Genomic DNA, 19,536 nt, shown 5'->3' with positions numbered 1-19,536 from the left:
TTTGCCTAAAAACTGTTTAGTTTCTGTCCTGAAATAGTTTAAGAACATTTGGGAAAATACTCTTATTCACTTTCTTGCCAAGACTTAGATGAGAAGATCGGTACCACTCTCATGCTAGCTGTATACAGCTACAAATACCGTAAATATTGTCTTGTTGTCACTGTGAGGTAAGCTAACCAGCTGTGGCTGTAGTCTTATATTTACCAGACAGGTAGGAGAGTGGTTCGGTTTTGATCTTTTCATGTAATTCTTGGCAAGAAGGCAAATAAACGTATTTTGTAAAAGGTCAAACTATTTCTTTAAAGATATTTAAAAGAAAGAAAGAATCAACCTTTTAAAAAAAGAACAAAGGACATGACCTAGTGTCCTCAGTGGTAGCTACAGTCTTGGACACAACATGTCAAACATACAGAAAAAAGACAGTTCCTGTATAGTTCCTGTATGTTTTAGTTACACATCAGCCAATTTCAATCACTCTGAGAATCCAAACTGTCATGGACAACATAGTTTACAGGCTATAAATCATGTATTTGCTGAATTACTGTCCAGCCTTTACTGACACTGAAATATAGTGGCATAAAGAGGCCAGAGGATGAACTTTGCTTCTTTATTCACAGGACAGTAAACAGGCGCCCTACTGTCTCCCACTGCACACACAGCATATAGCTCACACATAGACACACATGCAGGTGCACCAAAAAGCACACACGAGTCAGAGGGTACTGATAATATGACCCTGTTTTACTGGTCGTATAAATTCTGCCAGCAGCGTTGCACCTGGAGAACACACACACACACCTACACGCAAATATGACCATAAGCATACAAAAACCCAGCCATATGCAGACAAATGCATGTAAGCATGCACACCCATATGTGTACATTTATCTGTGCCACACATCCAAATGTAACAGAGCATGACACACAAGCGTGAACGTACAGTTTTTGGCCGTGGTAGCGGAGCATGAAGGCTTTAACAGTATGTACATAGTACATGGTGCCACTCTGAGCTCCACGCCCCGCGGTTCAAGGTCAGATCAGTCGGTCTCTGGAATCTACTGCCCCAGCCCAGCTCCACCTCCCTCACCCCCTGACCCTCCCCTCTCCTCCAACCACCCATGCTCTGGAATGAGCCACCCCTGCAGTGTGCCAAAGGAAACCCCTTCAGTGATAGACCAACCACATACTGATACCGTACAGTACAGCTTTCACTGAAAGAGTGCTGACCTGTACAAGACTGGCCCTTATGTATCAGCGCACACACTGTACACATGCACACACACACAAATCAGCACAAACACTCATGACACTGGATGAACGCTCATGAAATGAGTGATATAGAGTAGACCAAACCAAAAGAGTCCAGTCAATTATGATCAGCACCGTATTCAAGACATTCCTACCCCCTCACCCCTTGCCCCCTGTCCTTCTTTTTCACTCCGGGGTCAAAGTTTTCACCTTATCTGGAAGCCATCAGCAGTACCAGTCCCACCTCTGTGACTCATTTAGTTGAAACTGTTGCACGTCGTTAAAATCCTTCTCTTCAGTACTGGGAAGTAGGGAAAAAACACACACACACTCTCTCTCTCACACACACACACACACAGACATTTAAAGCAATACTTCACAAGCGAGGTAATCCGGGTCTCTGCCAAGATTTTCACTGCCAGTTACAGCACATATTGTCTAGCAGGCAGACTACGACTCAGATGTTGTGAAGGGGGAGGAGGAGGAGAAGGAGGAGTGGGGCGGGGGGCGATTCTGCTGTGATCCAGTTTACTATTTTGGCTGGGGCTTTCTTCTTGCTGTGTGGTCATGGGGGAGATCGGCACAGCCAGCAGGCACTGAGGACACTGGCTGGCCGCAGCCCGACACAGAAGCCACATGGCCAAAGAGAGAGAAAGAGAAGGAGACGGAGTTAAGAGAGGGAGAGGTGTAAGGAGAAAGGAGAGCAGAGCTGTAGTGTGAAGAATGTGGGTGAGGTTATTCTGGTTTTCTCTTTTATGTTCTCACATATTCTCACTCTCCGTGCCCCGTCTCTTCTACCTCTCCCTCGTGCCTCTCAAACACTTCCTCTTCGCTATTGCACTTCAACTTCAGCCTGACCAAACTTCAACTTGAGCCTCGTCCCTCCATCCATCCCTCTGTCCCTCATTTCTCCCTTCCCCCCTCTCTCTCTCTCTCTCTCTCTCTCTCTCCCTCCTCAGACAGACACAGCTACCCTCCTGGACGTTTCCTTTCTGCCGGCCTGCCCCAACAAAGGTGCTCAGTCATGTGAAACCTAATCTCCAGCCCCCCAAAACCTGACCCTTGACCCCTTCAGTCTTCACACAGCCAGAGGGGGAGGGGAGCCGGGGCAGGAAAGGGAGGCTTTTGGGAAAAGGTCACATTCCCAAAGACACTTTTGTGTATGCACGTGTGTGTGTGTATGTGTGTGTGAGTGTGCATGCACCCAATCCATTATGTGGTTTGTACTCCAGCATCAGCATGTGTGTTTGATTCTGTGCCTGCGTACGGACGTGCACGAAGGGAAGTTTGCCTGTATATTCCTGTGTGATTAACTGCCTTTTAAGTTTTGGCAATCATTTGTGCATGCATGCATGTGTGTTTTACAGTAGGTATGAGTGTGTGTGTGTGTGTGTGTGTATGTGTGTGTGTGCATGTTTGTGTGAAAGCACTTTCAGCCCCAAAGCATTGCTGCCCATAGACAAAACACAGACTTTGTTTTCTAGCCGGGCCAGACCTGTAAGTCTTGTCTGGGCAGAGCTCCTCTCCTTCCACCCTACACTGGCAATCCTCAGATCTTTGTGTGTGTGTGTGTGTGTATGTGTGTGTGTTAGTGTGTGTGTGTGTGTGTGTGTGTGTGTGAGGCACTGGGTGTCAGCTGTCCTGGGTGATTAGTGCTTTTATATTGTTCCAAGGAGCCCGGACGAGGCCCCCTCTTCACTGCACCACAGCACAGCTGCAGTCTGCCTCTCCATCGCTGCTCCTCAGCCTTCCTCTACTCACTGACACTCGTGAGGCGGGCTCAGGCCCAAGAAAAAATGAGCCTGAAACAGAAGCAAGAACTAGAGGAAGAGGAATGGACAAAAAACTGTGCATGACAGAGTGCATATAATACAGGGAACGAAGAAAAGGACGGATTGGAGAGATAAAGAGGGATGATCCACTGACAATTGACGCAAGAAGGAGACAGAAATGACAGGGAGAAGGAAGAAGGCAGAGAAATAGAGGGAGAGCAGTGAACAGGGAGAAGTGGCATATTAGGAGGATTAGAGAGTCGATTCAACGCTTCAAGTCTCTCCTGGACAGGATTTCCCCAGCTATGCCTGGGAGGCCTCCCCTACTTTAAACACACAGGCAAGTCAGGACAGAGAGAGAGAGGTGAAGTGGGAGAGGAAGGGAAAGCAGAAGAGGGAGGGAATCTTTATCTGTTCAAGAGTGTTTGTGAACCAGTTTCGATTTGCATAATGAACTAATAAATTCTTGCCCTTCAACAGAGAACCAGTGTATCCCCCTAAGATTTGCCAGAAATGAGAAGGACAAAAATAACACTTTTCATTTTCTCCAACAACTTGTTCTACGAATTAAAAAAAATGTTTGTTGAAGGAAACTATTCAAACAGGACTGTAGGCGATTATTCCCTGCATGACAAACTTTAGTCAGAGAGTTGTGACTGTTGCCTTTATGAGTTAAGGACATATGTCTACACAAGGAGGAGGATGAAGAGGGGGCAGGGGATGGTAGGCAAGGGCCAAGAATCTGCTATGGGAGAAGTATGTCTGCTATGTATGGGTTGTTTGGTGGCAGGATTTGTGGACCAGTGCATTGTTGCTCTCTTGACATTGAACTTGTGAGATCTAAGATGGGGGGAGGGTGGGGGGTACCAACCTCCTGAACATTATAAGCGTGCGTATATGCGCGAGAACACACACAGGCTAACAATTCCTCTCTCCCAACACCCACCCAACCACCCCCACTTCCTTGCGACTCTGCTTTATCTTAACTGTCAACACCTGGCCTTAGCAGGAACCTCTCTCTATCTGTGAACTTTAATCTGGCCCTGCTAGGCAAACAGCGCCAGGCTTGGACAAGGAGAGCGATTAGTCTGTCAAGTTGCCCTCCAGTGCTTCAGCAGGGAGAAGAGGAAACAGGGAAGCGTGAAGTCGGAAGAAAAGAGAGAGATTGGGACGTTGGAGGATATTTAAGTTAGATGCAGAATAGTGAAAAAAGACACAAAGTAGTAAAGGAGACACAACAGGGCTGAGAGAGGGGCGTGGTAGGGGAAAAAAAGAGTCAAGACAGGGCAAGATACAGGAGGAGATGGTAGGGTTGTTGGGAGATATAACACAGATGAGTAGATGACCTGACAAGGCCACAGACCAGAGACATGGTGGTGAACTTCCACCCCTATGAGCGGGCCATGTAAACACACCTGGGCGCCATTCATCCAAACAAATATACTCACAGTGCATGTAAGTACACTGTAGCATATATTTAATTGTCTATGTGCTTATGAGTGAGTGTTTTTAATTAAAGACAACTGTGTATTGTTTATCTCATGTGATAACGAATATGCATCCATACTCATTGAGCTTTGGCAGACCACAATAAAAAGAAACGCACCAAATTCAGACATGTATGTAATACATTTTATTTTTTCCAAGACAAAATGGCTGAGTGAAGAGAATAATGCAGACAACAGCTGAAAATAGAGTGGCATCTCCGTAACTGAAAAATAACAACAAAAGTCTGTAAGTTGAGCAAGAACTCATAAATGTTGGTCAATGACCTTTGGTCATCAAACAGAGAAATTAAGCCATCAGAATTAATCAGGAGGGAGAAACATTAACTGATTTGTTTTGCAGTGACTCTGTTCTGAACAGAGCGTATGTGTGTATATAGTCATAATAAATAATGTCGACGTATGCCGTAGGTCAACTTCAAGTTCAGTTCAGAACAAATAGCTTGAGAGTAAATACAGAACACAGGATGAAATCAGGCTGAAAACTTAAATGTACCTCAATACCATCAGCAATGATAACATGTACCAAACTTTTTTTATTTCTATGATTTCAGTTATATTTAGAATATGCCTTGCATATGAGATGTACCATATTTAAATTATAAAGCACCATGGTTCTTTTGGCAATGAAAAAAAAAAAATTCAAAATAACAAAAAAAAAACTGCAGCAAAAAAAAAAAAAGCTTTTTCAGATTGATGTTGGATTGATTGCATATGACAAAAGGTCTTTTTCAAAAACGGCTGGAATGTTGTCAGGTGGTACATGTTCAAGGACAGTAAAAAGTTGGCTACCGAGAAAACCCAACAATAGCTTGTATTACTGCATATAAAATGGCAGGAGAGAAAAATATATAAAACAAACTAAAAGATATGTACAACCACCTGTTTTTACCTCATTGTGGTCACTCCAGCGGGACTGCCTGAAAAGGCCATTATATGACCTCTCACCCTTGAGGAACGCCACAACATTTTATTTTTCAAAAACATACTTATTTTCAAGCATACAAATTATTCACACTATATTATCCTGCCAAATTAAGAAAATATACGGTGGCAGCTTGTTGGGATTTTTTTCACTACAGAAAAAAAGGGTACATTGAAACCTTTAAAGAGTACAGGCAAAACAGTTAAAAATACAGGCTCCAACATAAATACTATAAGTGCCTACACTAAGTGAACATTAATTTCAAATACCATTCTAAATACAGGAAAAAAGTAGACCATAAATGTGTTTTGAACATAGGAACTTACATGAGTGTGCATTTTCCTATGTGTTTAAGTTCTCTCTATATATTTATATATCATAAATCTCTCCCCAATGCAAATTTTTGTTCAACCTGAAGACTTGTGAATAGTAAAGGCAAAAAAGATGAGAGACATGTTCATTACAATTTGTTACATAGTGATCAAGTCCTGGGTGTCACCAAGACAGAAAAGAGAAACAACAATAAACAATAAAAAAAAAAAAAAAAAATTAAACAAAATTTAAATAAGGTTCTCCCCTAAAGATATTGACGTGTTACTTTAAAAAATCAACAACACAATTTACTTATCTTTTTTAAATCAAATTTGTAGAATTTTATCTTTCTGTACTGAGCAGTATATTTCTATAGTTGGTACATAGCAGGATATTTCTATGGCGGTTCCTGCTTTGATACCCCCCACGACCAAAACGGATGTTTAATTCTCAGGAGGAAACATGGCTGGCCACAGTTTCTAGTTCACTTTTTTTTTTCTTTTTTTCTTTTTTGTGTTTAATGCAAAGCAATGACACCACAGTAATCTGTCAGCATAAGAACAAGTTTTCCCTTGAGCGTTCAACTGTAAACTGGGAAAATTGAACAGTGCACGTAGGTAGTCCCAGATCGGATATCCGGTCCTCATTTTATACTCAACCAACTGTACCTCCGATTAGAGAGACAGATACAGAATCCAAGGCAGAGTGACAAGTGCTATATCATCAACAATGATGGGGGATGGAGATTAAAAAAAATACTACCGTAATGAGGTCTTGAGCATATTCACTCAAAAGAACATTTTACTTAAGTTGTGTGGTGGGGACAATTTTTTCAAAGAAATGTTTTTACTAAATTCAGATTCTTGATGTTGGATTTCCATTTAAGATCATTTCCAATGTTATTAAAAAAAGGTTTCAGATTACTTAAGGATTTCTAAGATCTAATGTGGTAAAGAGAATAAGAGCTATAAGGACATAAACATTTGAATTGTAGAGACACCTGCTCAACCCACTCCCCACCCGTTACCCTGACCCTCACCCAACCATACCCTTCTACACCCACCCAAACCTCTCACCCGCCCTCACCCCAACCAAAATCTGTCTGGCTTAGAACAACTAAAACCCACTCTGTGGTCTTCAAGTTACTGCTGGCTACACTGCCTGCCTGGCTGACACCGAAGAAACATAATTCTGTGCTACTTACAAAAAAACCTGCAAACTTTTAATTTTCAAAGAAAATAAACACTCTGGAAAATTAAGAGCTTTACGTTGGTTAAAACGACTTGTCAGAGTACCCTCTCAGTATGGTACACATGTACCGGAAAACATAAACACCTAAACCAAAATTCTACACACCAAACTCCTACTCCTTTTTAGCATGTAACATGCCAGTAAACAGAATCATAATCTGGAGAATAACAATATACATGAGTCAGGCAGATAAATGATTTACCAGAGATACACATAATCTTTTTTTTTTTTTCGTTTTTGTTTCAGCTGGTTCCTTATGCTCTGCTAAGTCACAACACGACGGGGTCGTACAGGTGCTTGATGCAAGGACCTGCTTATTCCATATGTGCACAAAAATGTCCTGTAATCTTCTATAGCTGAAACTCCGAGCTTATAGCAAAAAGGAGGATTAACTAATGCAGGTAAAATATCCAAGGCACTCTTTGTTGTCATTTCACACCATATTGTTAATTTCATTGCTGTTTGTAAAAGAAATATTTAATGGTGCTAGTGCCTAGCATTTCATAGGCAGCCCAATTTATATATATATATATATATATCTTATCTCAATCTTGCATGGAAAATCTTTCACAAAGATCAGTTTTAAGTGTGACCCTGCTTGTCTTGATGTTTTGATAATATGACACTGTCCACTATGTTTGAACACAAAACTGTACATGATATGTAAAACAGTATGTACTGTATGCAGCATGGGTTCTCATAACTAACTTTTTTTTATGTTGAAGAAATCAAAAGTATCAACAGCAACACAAGTACAACCAAACCCCACCAGCCGAGGACAATTTTCTCTCTAAGTAGCCAAAACACACCGAGCATGCTGTCCAGTTACAAAAAATACAAAACGTGTAAATTATTGCACAATAGAAAGGCTCAAAAAGTTTTGCGTTTGATGCAATAGTATTGCCCCAGTGGTGGATCATGCATTCAGCTTTTTGATCAGTCTGGGATGATAACAGGGCTGTACTGTGTACTGGTGTCTAACCCTGTTGTCCTTTCCCCTCACTTATCGGCTAGTCAGCCAGGGTCGCTTTTTAGCCAGGGGAGCTGAGAGAGAGAGCTGCCAGCATGCTGCTCTTGGCCTACTCAGTCTTAATGTCATTAGCAAGAGGGCGGTCGCTGTGCCACTTCTTCATGTGTTTTTCCAGAGTGCTGTATACACTGAAAGGCATGTGGCAGATTTCACATTTGTAAACGTCCTTGCCCATCTGTCCGTGGGTCTTCATGTGGCGGGTGAGCTTAGAGCTCTGGGCGCAGGCGTAGCTGCACAGCTCACACTTGTAGGGCCGCTCTCCAGTGTGACTGCGTCGGTGCACTGTCAAGTTGCTGCAGTTCTTGAACACCTTGCCGCAAAACTCACAGGTGTCACTGCGGCGGCCATCCTTGGAGCTCGGCCTGCCATTCCCGCTGCCACCGTGGGGAGTGCTGGCCCCACTACCAGTGCCGCTACGTCCTGAAGCAGCCCGTTCCCCGTCCAGCTCGCCAGGTGGAGTGGAGAAGCGCAAGCTGCCGTTCTCTGACGAGTGCTCAGATGAGGAGGCGAAGGGCGATTGTCTGGAGTCCCCACCTGTAAAGTTGAGGAAAGGGTCCTTGAGTTGTCGTGAGGCAGCGTAGCCAGCTAGCCACTGGGAGTAGACGTTCTCTGTGTTTGGGATGGTGGGCGTGGGAGGGTCAAGGTCTTTCTCCACCTTGATGCGCTTGGACAGGGGACTGAGTGAGCCAGGGCTGACCCCTCCTCCCAACAGCTTCCTGGACAGGCTGTCTGTGGATAGAGGTCCCAGGCCATTGATGGTAGTTGTGGTCCCATTGTCTGCCCTGTCTGACTCCATGGCCGAGTCCTCGTCACCAGGCTCCCGGGAAGAGCTCCGGCGGTGTGGGTGCAAGGCGTCACTGTTCTGGTGGTGGCGGGCCCCTTCTAGCCGCAGGCTGAAACGATAGTCATTCCTTTCCTCTTCTTCTCCAATTACAGGCTTACCCTCGATTTCCTCCTCCTCCCCCTCCTCCTCTTCTTCTTCCTCCTCCTCTTCCTCCTCCTCTTCTTCCTCTTCCTCCTCCTCCTCATCCTCTTCCTCTTCTTCTCCATTTTCAGGCATCAGACCATTGTTCTCACTCTTGAACTTGGCCACCACTGACTTAAGAGCATCTGTGGCACTGCCCATCCGCTCACTAGTACCAGGCTCAGGGGAGCTGGCAGTTGAGAGACCGTCGTCTGACTTGGCATTAAGTACCGAAGACTTGCTCTGACAGTGCGTCTTCATGTGTCGTTTCAGTTTGCTGGCCTGTGTGCAGGCATGGTTACACAGATGACACTTGAATGGCTTTTCCCCCGTGTGGCTACGCCGGTGAACGATTAGATTACTCTGGAACTTGAAGGTCTTCCCACAGAACTCGCAAGACTTTGCCTTGAGAGGTGTGCCTGGTTGGGCTGCATTGGATACAGGATTGGGGGTGGAACGTGAGCCAGAAGGTGACTGAGAGGTGGAGAGGGGAGGCGTTGCTGAAAATGGAGCCTTGGAACCTGGCTGGAATGGCTGTAGCAGCCGTTGCATAGGGCTGGGCCTGTTAGGGGACAGAGGTGGGGAGGCGCCCGTGGCATTTCCAGCCAGCTCACGTAACCGTCTGGAGAAGTCCATGCTTGGAGGGGGATCTAGTGGCACTGAGTTGAGCCTCATCACCCTGTCAAAGGCGCTGGGATGGTGGGTTGCCAGGGCCAGGTCATCAGGGCTGAGGTGATGGCGTGGTGGCGGGCTAAACAGCGGTGGGGTTTGAGGATAACGACCCTCACGAGGTGTGGACGCTGACTCCCTGCCAGACCCAGAGCCCGGCATCCTCAGCAGGCTGTAAGGACTCCCATCAGCCAAATGGACAGCATGGAGGGGCGGCTGGGAGGAGGCACAGTCACCCCCCATTCCAGGAGCAGCAGCCACGCGGGGGGTGAGAGGGCTGCCAGGCTCACTCTCCAGATAGATGCGGAAGCCGTGTGTGTTCTGGGCATGCTGGAGCAGGAACCAGGCACTGGTGAAGGGCTGCTTGCACGTTGTACAGGTGTAACTGCTGGGCTCATCTTTATCTAACAAAAAGAGACACAGAAAGAAACGAAATGTTATTTGACCTGTAAAAATGATAATAGGACTTAATTAACAACTTACTGATGAATGACTACCTGATAAAGCTTTATGAACACTCCAGTGATGAAAGTGAGGTTTTAAAAATACATGACAAAATGTCCAATTTGGAAATAAAAAAAAGAGAGAATATAGTAGAATTAAGCAGCATTTCATTTTGAACCAAGAGTTCATTTCTTTTTATTAATTTAAAAATATGATTACATTACCAATTTTTTCTGGCCTAAATTACTGTGATTACATAGAAGCTTTAAAAAAAGATTTTAAAATTTGCTGTGCTAAGTATAATCTTGATAATACAGAAATGAATCTCTTTTTACAATTGTGATCATTCATTAACACACTGCACGATGCATTTTGAAAATTGTTATTATAAATCTGAGATCCTGAACTATAACATATGTGAAAGATTAAACATGCATTTGATCATTTTTTCAAACTAGCATTTACTTCCTGTGGGCGTACACCTGACAAAGGAATAAATAAAACACAATATTGAGAGATATCTCTGGCAGCAAATAGACAGTTTACACAGTTGGGAAGGCATAGGAATATTTCAAACAATAATTGACTTTCAATAGTACTTGCACGCTGACCTGAGATTTGCCTGACAATGCACGTCTAATCTCGTTAAACACACTCATCTCCCCTCCAATGCCTTGTTTACAGAATTAGCAAGGCTAAAGTGGGACATGTATCTGATGCTGCATATTAATGCTGAATACAAATAAGAGGTCACACGTTAATAAATTGTACCAGCGTTTATCACAAAAACACACATTCGCAGCAAAAAGAAGCAAAGGGGAAAATTGTGTATGTGTGTTTGTGTGGGTGGGGAGGCTCCTATGAAAATGCATTTCATGCATTACTTTTCTATTTCTGATATTTCATGCTTTATGGATTTATTTAAATCCTCTCAGGTGAATAGAAAAGGAGAAGAAGGGGAAAGCAGAAGTGAGAGATATGCAAAATAAGAAGCATCCGCCACTTGCAAATGTGCTCCCTCTTTCATCTTTTGGCTTTCTTATCCTTTCTTCTCTTTTTTTCTTTTTTTCACTGGAGGGCATTTTTCTGAAGTCATTTGCAGACACTGAATCCAAAACCATGGCCATACTATTGGTAGAGACTGAGAACAAGGAAGAGGGAGACAGTAAGATAGGCCGAGTGTGTGTGTGTGTGTGTGTGTGTGTGTGTCCGTTTGTGTGATTGCAACTATGAACGATCCCTAAGATGGTGGATGGACAGGCTTGCATGTTTTAAGCCTGCTGTGGCTAAGAGACAAAGGGTTGAAGAAGGGGCAGTAAGAGAAGACGGCTGCTGAGAGAAAAGAAGGATGTTGTGGATGAGCAATAGAGGGAACAGATTAGTGTTTTGTGGGTCTCCTTTCTATCTCATGTGTCCACGGCCACAGTGGCCCCCTCCGAACAATCTCACTTAAAGACCAGAACACGGCATAAAATGTGCACCCAATCAAACCTCCACGCAAACCTTTTTCTCTTGGCTGAAAAGAGTTGGAAGGGGGGTATACTGGTAAATTATGGATCATTACAATCTGCAAAAATTACAGTTAATTGCTGCCACCTGCAAGGGGCTTTGACCCACCATGGAATTTTTCCATCATAAAAAAGCCATTTGCCCATACACGTTTTTGCTCCCTCTCTCATAAGCACAAATAAAATGTGCCCATTACATTGGCTTTGACTATATGTATGTTTCCTGGTTATGTGTGTTTTTATGGCTTTAAATAGAAAGCCCTACATCCCTCGTAAAACGGTTGCAATAACCTGGCCTCTCCTGTTCACTCTGCTTTGATTTGCAGCCTAAACGCACTTCCTCAACCCCGTCTTAATGTGTGAACAGAGAGCGTACATGCATGAGGAGGAAAATAGATGATTTTTTTTTTTCTGTTATTGTGAAGGACGAGAGAGAAGGAGATGGGGGGGGGGGGTTGGCTCGAATGTCGTCTTCTCCTCTGAGACACAGCCGCGTCTGTCAGAGGAAAGAAAGCATGGAAGGATCATAGGAGTGAAGGAAGGAGGCAGGGAGAAAGGAAGGGAGCAGAAGAGGGAGAGAAGTGTGGCGTGAAGGGGACATTCCTAATAACAACCCACCACATTTCTGAAGGACACCAGGGCCACAACATAGCACTTCAAAGCTGGTAGTCAATTCATTTTCTTATTTATCGAAAACAGCATGTCTTGTGCTATGCAATCACAAGCCCATCTATGGACATTAGACAAACTGTGCTCATACCACAAGCAGTGACGATAATTGTTATTCCCATCCAGGCAGTGGACACATTGATGGGCATCAACAAACCAGACCAACGCATGCCCAGATTCACAACAACAGCATAGAAGATATCTAAATAAGCCCACTATTGTCCTTAATAGCTGTCCTCAAAGGGATGGAAGGACAGTTTTTCAAAAGAAGAAAAGGCATTCTGACAAGGCGTTTGATGGCCTTGAAGGGTTTTTTTCTACTATAGAAGAGCAGAGAAATGTGCGAGGGAGGAAGGATGATCTTATAAACGAGTCTGTCCTCTAATGGAATAAAAGAGAGCTCCATCTCGCTCTCTCTGTCTGTTTCTCTCCTTCCAGTAACTCTAAGTCTGTGGTGAGTTAGGGCTGGAGAGCAGGAGAGCTGGGGCTAATGCTGGATCTCCAGGTCCCTTTGAAATAGGATCAGCAGAAAGGAGAAACCACACTGACAACCCCTTAGCTGCCATTTCATGGCAAGGGCTGAAAGAGGGGACTTTGGGGGAGAAAAAGACAGAAAGCCTATAGGAGAAGTAAAGAGGGAGAAGGAGAGAGGGAAGGGGATAAGGAGCAGAAAAGTAGAAGAACGATAATCAGAAAAGAGAGAAATATAAAGAACTAAAGAGGCAGAGAACAGAGAAGAGACGTAGAACAGTCAAAAGAAGAGAAAGGGGGGGTTTACAACTCCTTCAAAGCCATTTCAGCACATTGCAACACAAAGCAGGGGAAGGCTATAATGGTGTCTAACAGAAACAGTGAACTGCTATCAGGCAGAGAATATGATCCATGGCTCATGCAAAAAGCACAAGGCCTGACGCAAGGGCAGAAGGGAAATTATGGAGCCTTAAACAGCAGATACGGTCGCCTGTAGCTACTGACGCCATATTCACACCACTGTCCCAGACACAGTGTTGACCAGACAAAGCAACACACACACACACACAAGCAGTCTAGGAGGCTGAGGCATCATGTACACTTTGCTTATGCAGATTGCTCTATTGTTGGTGACCCAACCCCCAAACCCAGTCTCACACACACACACACACTCTCTCTCAACCACCACACACACAGCGCAACCATACCACCCCCTTTCCTTTTCTCCCATCAGCCCAAACACAAACACAAACAACGGACGCCAAGACAACCACGACCTTGACCTGGAGTTGGCAGGTCAATGATATGTTAAGAAAATAAAAAACGGTCATCAGCTTCCTTGCTTCATCTCTTAATAAAACCTATCATCCATCTACCCCCGCCCCTCAAACTTTCTAGCCATACATCCAAAAGTTATACTTGGCTTGACCTCCATTTTTTGTTTTGTCCTTCACCAACCCTGATAGTGGGCTCAGGCCGTCCTGGTGTGACCACGCAGCTCTCACTGATATTGGTCATTTAGCTAATGGAGGAACGAGCTAACAGGATTAGCTCGCAGGCCTTCCAAAAGGAGAAGGAGGAGGAGGAAGGCACAGAGACAAGAGGCACGGGGGACGCAGCATGTCACCGCCATTTCCCAAAGTTATCAGTCGCCTGGGCTCGGGGAGCACTCACACACACCTGAAAAGTGATTATGCTAATAGCAAGTCTTTGCCAATATTCATAAGTGTTTATAGGTGTTGGAGTGAGTGCCTTGGGAAGACGGAGGGTTGTCAATACAGTGCCTCTTAAGAATGCCTCAGCCGTAACTGCCGTTAATGTGATTACTACTCTGTTTATGTCATTAGGGTATTCACAGTCAGGGATTGGACAGGGGTGAAGGGTGAAACAGGAGAGGAGAGGTTGAGGAAGAAGGTGGTGAAGTAAGGGAGGCTCCCATTAGAGCTCTTCCTCAGTGTCCTGCATTTTCTAAATTCACTCTCTTCTGTATGACTTTCAAATGACTTGGCTGATGAAGGCCAGGGTGGAAAAAAATGTTGACATATGAACTATAATCATTCATCAGTGTGAGAGCATCTTTCATACCTGGGTGTTCTTCATGGCCCACAGATGTTTTATCTATCTCTGCATCCGTTTGTATCTGTGAAAATACCTGCTAGAGCAGCTGTCTGGCCTTGACCTTTTTCCTTATTTCTCTAGCTCTCTCTGTTTGTCGGTGTTTCCCTGCCACAGCCACACACCCACCCGTGCTCATACACTCACTTCTTTGTCATGGGCCAGACTCGTTGTGGTGCGCTGAGCCACTGGCCACAGACAAAAGGCTTGTTTGACCAACACTTGTTCCTGAGACAAAGCCGGATGCAGGAAATACGGTTTACTAAACAGAACACCAGCCAGGGAATGGAGCAGGCCTAAATCCCAGCCTTTTACAAGTCTGATGTGGACCGAGCCCTGCAACGCTGGCTGGTGTTGAAGTCACACATTACACAAATGGGAGAAACTAACCACTAACCACTACACACGCTGAAAGAAAGAAAAAGGAATATAGAAAGAGGCAGTGAGAAAAAGAGAATGGAGACCTGAGAGAGAAAAAGAGGGGGAAAGAGAGAGAGGTAGACTGAGAGAAGAAAAGCCTAGCTGGCATGAACAAGCAAGAGGGGGGAGGCAGATCTCCAGATAAAGATGCATGGTGGTCTTTGAGGGCCTGTGCCCAGTATAAAGTAATCTGCTGGCTGTGGCTTTGTCTCCAATCAGACTTTCACACTTCTTACCTTTCCTTTCCCCTTCTCCTTCTCCTGAAAGTTGATAAGAGCAACAGTGGAACTGAGGCGTCTCTCTGAGCAACTAAGAAACCTTTATGGACAGATGGCACCCACACAGGGGCCAATGAATGCATGCACCATACACAATAGACAAGCAATGTGTGTGTGTGTGTGTGTGTGTGTGTGAGGGAGTCTGCATATTTTTCATATGCATGTGCTTTTGCATGTGTGTGAGTGTTTCTTTAATGGCCGTGCATGCTCATTGTTAGTAAGGATGACCGCATGACTGTGTCCATGTATCCGTGCATTTATGTGTGTGTGTGTATGTGGACATTTGTATGTAATACACTTGCCACAATCATTTTAAAATTAGCATCACCCTACGCTGTCTGTTTCCCTGTGTAACCTTACTCCCTTTGATCTTTCCTCGGTTGAACTGTGTTTGAACTGACCATCCACCCACCCATCTATCCGTCCGTCCGTCCATCTCTCTATCCTTCCATCTATCCATTCATTCAGACTAAGCCCAGCTGGGCAGCTTCGTGCTTGGGTGCGGCTCGGTCCGGCAGACCTTATAATAGTCTGGGCCAGCCGTGTCTCTGATGCAGATCATTATTTGCTCTCTGCTTACCAACGACGGTGGGAGGCCGCACGCTGTTGTTTCTCATCCTAGCTCTAATGGTACAGTGAAAAGACCTCTGGGCTTCTAAGCTTAACCAGTCTAATTAAATGGACTATCGCTTATGTAAGCATCCGCAGAGATTATTTATTGAGTTGGGATGCGCTTCACAGGATCAAACTGCCGTCAACAAAAGTCAACGCTCAATGGAGTAGGTATTAAATAAAGGAGTGGAATCAAAGAAACTGCAAACTGCCAATTGTCAGTTTAAGCACACATATCCAGGTACATAAGAAGACTTAATCAAGCAGGAGTATTTTTGGACTCGGGCAATATCCCAGATGGGCAAGAAGTCTCTTAGCACATCAGAGGAGAAATGTGAAGTGTTCTGTCATAGAAAAGATACGCATGTCTCAATAACTCCAGCTTAGGGGAGGAGAATAAAACAAAATAGGCCAATGTGGAATATAACAGAATATAATAATGCATTCAATGGAAAACAATACAATACACAGAATTTGCCTTCTTTTCTTTCAAAATACAGGCTGCAACATTCAGATGAGAGCATATGCTGTCTTTCCTTACAAGCATCATCCCTGTTTGAAGTGCACAGACAAGATAGCCTCCATAAGACATGAGGCCAGCAGCCTGAGCTTCACTATCTCTGCATAGCTCAGCTTATGACAGGCTGGCGTCCCTGCAGAAAGGATGGAGGGGGACCAGGGAGGTCGACTAGCTGCACATTTCTGCATAAATCTCCAGATAGATAGTATCAGGAGAGGAGAAACAGGGGAGGGAGGGAGGCAAGCAGCGGAGGATGATAAGGCCCCCAGGGCAGGGCATTCGACACTGTCAAAACTGTTTTGTCTCCAGCTATTGGACGAGTGGAGCGCGTTATGAGCCTGCATACCATTTGCCAGTACGCGATTCGGCTTCACCGGAGCATACAGGGCCCTGTATCTGACCTCCCCGCTTTCCCCCTCTTCAGTCTTCACCGACATGCAGGGAGATGGACAGAACAGCACAAACACCACATGGAAAAAGACTATGAAGATTTGAAGCGAACACATTTCAGCAGCATTACAAGACAGCAAACAAAAAAGCTGTTAGTCAAGTTAGCTTTACTTGTGAATGTTCTGAGCTACATGAGGCAGAAAACTAACAACTATAACATATATCAAAGCAAACTCAAATGGCAATAAGGAACAGGAATCGCAAAATAAATCCCACAGACAGCAATGAGACTGATGTTTAGCAGGACTTGCTCAAAGACACTTCCTCCGCTCTCATTTCTTGTAAACATTATCGAACTTCTATGGGACACTCTGGACTGTGAAGTGTGATACAAATTTTCACATCCTGTAATGTTTAAGGAACAAGAGCCTTTCCTTCCTTAGAAATGGTCACTCTGCTGCCAACTGCATGAAGTGATCCTATGAAAAGCAAAGACCTTTCCAGATAATGTTGGTGTTACTGTTATTTGTCCACCCTCTGTGCCTTTAGTCCCATACTAAGTTAGTACAAGTAGTGGACTAACTCAATGTTCAATGACTGGCCAAAAGGTGCAGAACTACAGTAAGTGTCACTCGAGATTCACACATGCAGTGTGCACCTAGATTGTCTTGCGCAAACCATGTACACACACCCACACTCAAACAGCCAAAATAAAAACAATCTTTTAAAAAATAAAAAATAAAAAATGAAGTTAGGTGGCACTCATGAGCCCATTGTGTTGAATGAGCGAGGCACTGTTGAAAGAGTGGAGGGTAGTGTGAGAGTGAGCCAGCACGTTAGACACACAAAGACAAGGCAAAGGAGTGAGGCAAAGAGAGAGAGTGAAGAAAAGTTGAAGAGGAAGAGTGGGCAGTGAGGGTTAGAGACTTTGCCTGATCTACAGGCACAGACCTGCAGTCACGGTATCTCTGAGCTCACACACACACACACACACACACACACACACACACACACACACACACACACACTGAATCTGTCTGGACTGAGTAAACACTTCAGCCTGTCTGGAGGATATAGTCATTCCCTCTCCCTCTTGCTCTCTCTCCCTCATGCAGCCTGCATGCTCCTTCGTTACTGCTTCTTCCATCACGCTACTTCCTTAACACGCTCTGATGACAGCACTGAGAGAGGTTAAAGTGCCTCAAAATCCATCCATCAGGCAAGTGTGTACAGGTACTTTTCTCCTACATTTGCCTCAGGTTCCCCATCACTGTAAATAATATTTCTAAAGAAAATGAGACACATAGAAAAGGCAAGGAAACACACAAAGGTGCTCATCATTATCTAAACAGCTGTAGGACGCCACTGAAGGGGTTTGAGGGACTATGTGGAAGGTTTGCCACACACATACCACATTGTCATGTCCTGGTCCTGAAGCGGAAGTAGGGAACTGTTAGAAAACACAAAGTTACCACTAATGTTGACCCCAGTTGTTTGTTCCTGAACACGCTTGCAGTGGCCCCAGAAGCTCTCAAGCATGGGCCATCATTTAGATACCACTGAACAAGGGCTGTTTTAAACATGCAGTTATTTTTCACCCTGTCCTACCACCTCAGGGTGAGAGGACCAGGGCATGTGAGCTCGGGCCAACCATAGCAGCTCGTTATGCATACGAGCCTCAAGGCATTGTGGAGGGACATGGCACTTTAAAACAAGAGGGCCAGTGTGTTGGAGTGTCCCGTGGCCCGGAGCTGTGGAGGCTGAGGGTTTAACACGCGTCCCATCTGGTGTGTGTGACTGTGCACACGGTGGTCGAGTGGTTAAGGAAGTATCAATAGCTGGACTCTTTAGATTGAGGGGTATCTCAGGGTCAGAAGTAGCTCGCAAATCCATTTTCTTTACAAATAGAAAAGTGGGAAGTCAAGAGAGATATGCTTGTACATTTGGTGACCGCATAACTGAAGTTTGGACTTTGGATGACAAGTGACTCTATCACAAGTTCAGTGTATTTTTTAAAAGTTAAATTCACTGCATGTCATAATGGAATAGCAGTGAGACCTCAGTGCCCCAACCCACCACCATCCATTCATCCAACCAACCCTTTTCCATTCCATTATTAATTAATCGGGGAGAAAACAGTGTCGGGCCACTTCTCAACCCATACGCTTTCCAAATCCTGATTAAAATTGCAAAATGGCCTCCTGTTCAGCCCTAATTCAACCCCTTCAAGACATTCTGACAGAAGCAGGAAGAGACTTGGCAGAATGTGGAAGTGGTCACATATCCAAAGTGACCTACAAATGTTTCCTTCAGTACTCCTCTGCTCAATGCTAGAACTGACACTAATACTGGTATGACTAGCCTAGAGGCTTGATACCAAACAGTGCCACGCCTTAACTGTGTGTGCTGTTGTCCCAAACACATTTTTAGCAAACTAATTGAATTCTGTCAAATGAGTTTGTACTGTACAAGCCAGTGAAAGGACCATTTGGTTAGAACCGGGTGAAGGCAGCAAGTTAATACCTACATGTAACGTTTACCATCAATAACATTCTGTAAGATGGATGGGCCATATGCTTGGCAATGGCAGGCCACGCTCCACACAATTCTTCATCTCCAAGGCTCGCCGTACCAGATTCCTGCTTACTAATTGAAGACATGTGGTATGATCAGCCTCTATAGTAATGCAAGAGAGGCGAGTAAAATGGTGGACAACAGGACCTAGTGCAGCCAAGAAAATTAACATCGGAAGCCTTTTGCTCTGTGTTTAACAGCAGGCAAATTCTGCATTTATATCAGTGATACGTTTAACATTGTGGCACTGTAAGTACATATAAAAAATCACTTGTGATCATTTTTAACACAGCTAACTGTGTCTTTTCAGTTACATCCTGTGCACACCCACACCATCACTGTTAAAAATACAGCATGTGG

At 44.5% G+C, this 19,536-nt stretch overlaps 1 protein-coding gene across 1 annotated transcript in view; it reads right to left on the bottom strand.

Annotated features, from left to right (window-relative positions):
• Window positions 1–7,031: 7,031 nt before the first annotated feature.
• Window positions 7,032–19,536, bottom strand: part of bcl11ab (BAF chromatin remodeling complex subunit BCL11A b) — a 34,033-nt gene continuing 21,528 nt past the window's right edge. The window contains exon 3 of the mRNA XM_044347339.1: window positions 7,032–10,080. Coding sequence (XP_044203274.1) covers window positions 8,093–10,080 — 1,988 coding nt within the window. The 3' untranslated portion in view covers window positions 7,032–8,092. The remainder of the gene's footprint in view (window positions 10,081–19,536) is intronic.

Source organism: Thunnus albacares, chromosome 3, assembly GCF_914725855.1.
Source record: "Thunnus albacares chromosome 3, fThuAlb1.1, whole genome shotgun sequence".
NCBI lineage: Eukaryota > Metazoa > Chordata > Actinopteri > Scombriformes > Scombridae > Thunnus > Thunnus albacares.
Note: the sequence above shows the minus strand (reverse complement) of the source record. Positions and strands in the feature narration are given on the sequence as shown.